This window comes from Episyrphus balteatus, chromosome 4 (genome assembly GCF_945859705.1).
Source record: "Episyrphus balteatus chromosome 4, idEpiBalt1.1, whole genome shotgun sequence".
Classification (NCBI taxonomy): domain Eukaryota; kingdom Metazoa; phylum Arthropoda; class Insecta; order Diptera; family Syrphidae; genus Episyrphus; species Episyrphus balteatus.
In genome coordinates, this window is record NC_079137.1 from 31,039,760 (window position 1) to 31,040,638 (window position 879).

General features: G+C 34.8%; 1 protein-coding gene across 1 annotated transcript; it reads right to left on the reverse strand.

Annotated features, from left to right (window-relative positions):
- On the reverse strand, positions 1-584 carry LOC129919130 (zinc finger HIT domain-containing protein 3). Its single transcript, XM_055999976.1, has 3 exons — positions 450-584; positions 238-389; positions 1-187 (listed from the first exon to the last, which is right to left on the reverse strand). The coding sequence occupies exons 1-3, from the start codon at positions 524-526 to the stop codon at positions 6-8; spliced, it is 411 nt and encodes a 136-aa protein (XP_055855951.1). The 5' UTR covers positions 527-584; the 3' UTR covers positions 1-5.
- Between the last annotated feature and the right edge of the window lie 295 nt (positions 585-879).

Below are 879 nucleotides of genomic sequence, written 5' to 3' on the forward strand. Positions count from 1 at the left end.
TTTGTTCAGAAATCATCCTCCGTTGGTGGTTCAATGACTTTCATGCATTCATCAGCGAATTCGACAAAAAGTGGCTCTTGCATTGCCACACGCATTGCATTCCAAGCATTTGGAGCAACGTCGATTTCTTGTAGAAAAGTCCGCAGGTGAGGATTATAGAGGAGTTGTTTCAGTGGTTCACAGGTTCCTATAAAAGGTGTCAGTTAATAAATATCATTGAGAATTCAAGAAACTTACTTAATTGTTCTAATTTAGCTGGATGAACTGTGTCTTCTGTTTTAAAAGGCGGAAATATCGTTGGATTGTCATCAAGATTTGATTTTTCATCAACTTTGGTCAAAGGTTTGCATTCTGTTTTCTGGTGTTCTTTGAAGCAATTCAGGGAGCAACTGGAAAAAAAAATATAAAACAAGTTAATGAAATATCTAAGAACATTTTTGGAAACATACTATGGTTGTAGGCATTTTGGACACTTGTATTTTTTGGTAATTTCCTGACAAACTATACAATTTGTCGACATTTTCATGAGCAAAAAGTAAACAAAATTAAAAATTGCATGAACAAAATACACATGTCAACTGAAATGTCAGCGGAGTGTGGTAAATTGTTCGAACTCACCACCTGTGGTGAGTTTGGTTAGGAGGTGTTTGGAAAATGAAGCGGTTATTTCTATCCGTCGCTAGATGACACTTTTAATGTGCTAAATAAAGTGGACGTTATTTTTAAAAGAGTTTGAATTATTCAGTACAGCCATTGAATAATTATATATAGAAGTGACACCGATAGTTTCTAGCGCTACAGAATTTTATTTTTTTCGGCAATCAGATGTACTAAAAAATCCCCAGAGAGAATGGGGCTTGTCTTAGAAAATTATTTTTC

Bases quoted from the DNA above. Each gene is read 5' to 3' on its own strand.
- LOC129919130 (XM_055999976.1), bottom strand. From the start codon at position 526: ATGAAAATGTCGACAAATTGTATAGTTTGTCAGGAAATTACCAAAAAA. The intron at 390-449 runs GTATGTTTCCAA...TTTTTTTTCCAG, and splicing joins CCAAAATGCCTACAACCATA to TTGCTCCCTGAATTGCTTCA. The intron at 188-237 runs GTAAGTTTCTTG...CACCTTTTATAG, and splicing joins AGCTAAATTAGAACAATTAA to GAACCTGTGAACCACTGAAA.